The following is a 1,355-nucleotide window of genomic DNA, read 5'->3' on the forward strand; positions in this document are numbered from 1 at the left end:
CCGCAAACCAACGTGTTGGTGCAGCATTTGCCGCTCAACTGTGCGGACCTGCTACGAGCGCAATTTCAGGCACGACTATACCAAGAGAGGTATTGTTCTAGACGTTTCGCACATCCTGCTTAAGCGGATGAGGTGCTTGAATTGTGATAGTGCCTCTCACCTGCATGATTCCTGCGATCTGCTGACCAGCCACAGGTGGCTCCCACTGTTGGGTCCAGGAACGCGCCTTCACCCTGGCTGCAGAGGTATATCTGAGACAGGTACCATGATCAAACAATGGGCGGATGAAACCTAGTGTTTCTGACAGACTTAGTCCTGAAACTCCTCCCATTTGATCATCCTATCCCTCAAGTCGAGCTCCTCACCATCCACCACAAACCTGCCGTCCCCACGATGGTGCACCATCCTCATCTGCCTCTTCCCGCCACCAACAGCACCGCTGGGCTCCTCTAGTTGCTGATTGCTCTGCCCATAGTTCAGGTCGAGGTCTCTGTTCACCCATGCGCGGACAACCCGCAGTATCCACAAGTTGTACGTTGCCACCAACGCTCGATCATGAACCACACATTGGATGTTGGCCATGATATCCTTCCCACCAACCAGTGGCGCACGGGCAGTCCTTTCCAGCTCCATGTAACTCTGCCCCTTTTCTTCTCCATCTTCAAGTTCTGGATCGGTCTCTGGCGGTAACGGCGATTCCGGTGGCTCCACAGGGATCATTTCGAATGCATCCCACTTATCCACCGTTTCGCCACTGCAATTGCCAATATCAACCACTTGCTCCAGCAGCTCCGCAGCCGGTACTGCAAGCACGCATTGGCCGGTTCTTTTCAGGTTGTCAAAGCTTTTGTCCCACGGTCCAATACATGCGCCGACCAGTGTTGGTTCCTCGTGTTGGATCATCATGTGAAAGCCCATTGTCATGATATTGTGCGTCCGATCGGCTAGAGACCCGGTGGTAACGAGTACCACAGGCCCAGGCTCGAGGAGGCGATTGACTTTATGCGTGGGATAGGAGAGGAATCGGCTCCGATCATTGAAATGATCCTTTGCCTGCTCCTGCTCCTGTGCCTGATCCTGAATCTCCCGGCTCTTCTGATGCCATCGAGGCCTCTTGCTGGAACGGCGTGGGCTCAGACCTAGTGGTCTGGTTGGCTCCCTTTTCCCTGCACTTCGTTTGTCGCCTGATACTCGCTTGAGAGGCATTTAGGCCAAGGTGTTGGAAAGGGTGTAGATGTAACTTTTGTAAGCTTGTAGACCTAGACTTCAGTCGAGAATTGCTGCCTAGGAGAGCATATGTGCATGACAAGGAGGGGTGACCTGACTTGAATCGCGTGCAGGAAATGGGAGTTGTG

General features: G+C 53.5%; 1 protein-coding gene across 1 annotated transcript; it reads right to left on the reverse strand.

Moving 5' to 3' along the window:
* On the reverse strand, window positions 1-1,355 carry BO72DRAFT_449169 (flavin reductase family protein). Its single transcript, XM_040944959.1, has one exon. The coding sequence runs from the start codon at window positions 1,204-1,206 to the stop codon at window positions 310-312; it is 897 nt and encodes a 298-aa protein (XP_040800145.1). The 5' UTR covers window positions 1,207-1,355; the 3' UTR covers window positions 1-309.

The sequence above is a fragment of the Aspergillus fijiensis genome, assembly GCF_003184825.1.
Source record: "Aspergillus fijiensis CBS 313.89 unplaced genomic scaffold BO72scaffold_31, whole genome shotgun sequence".
NCBI classification, from domain to species: Eukaryota; Fungi; Ascomycota; class Eurotiomycetes; order Eurotiales; family Aspergillaceae; genus Aspergillus; species Aspergillus fijiensis.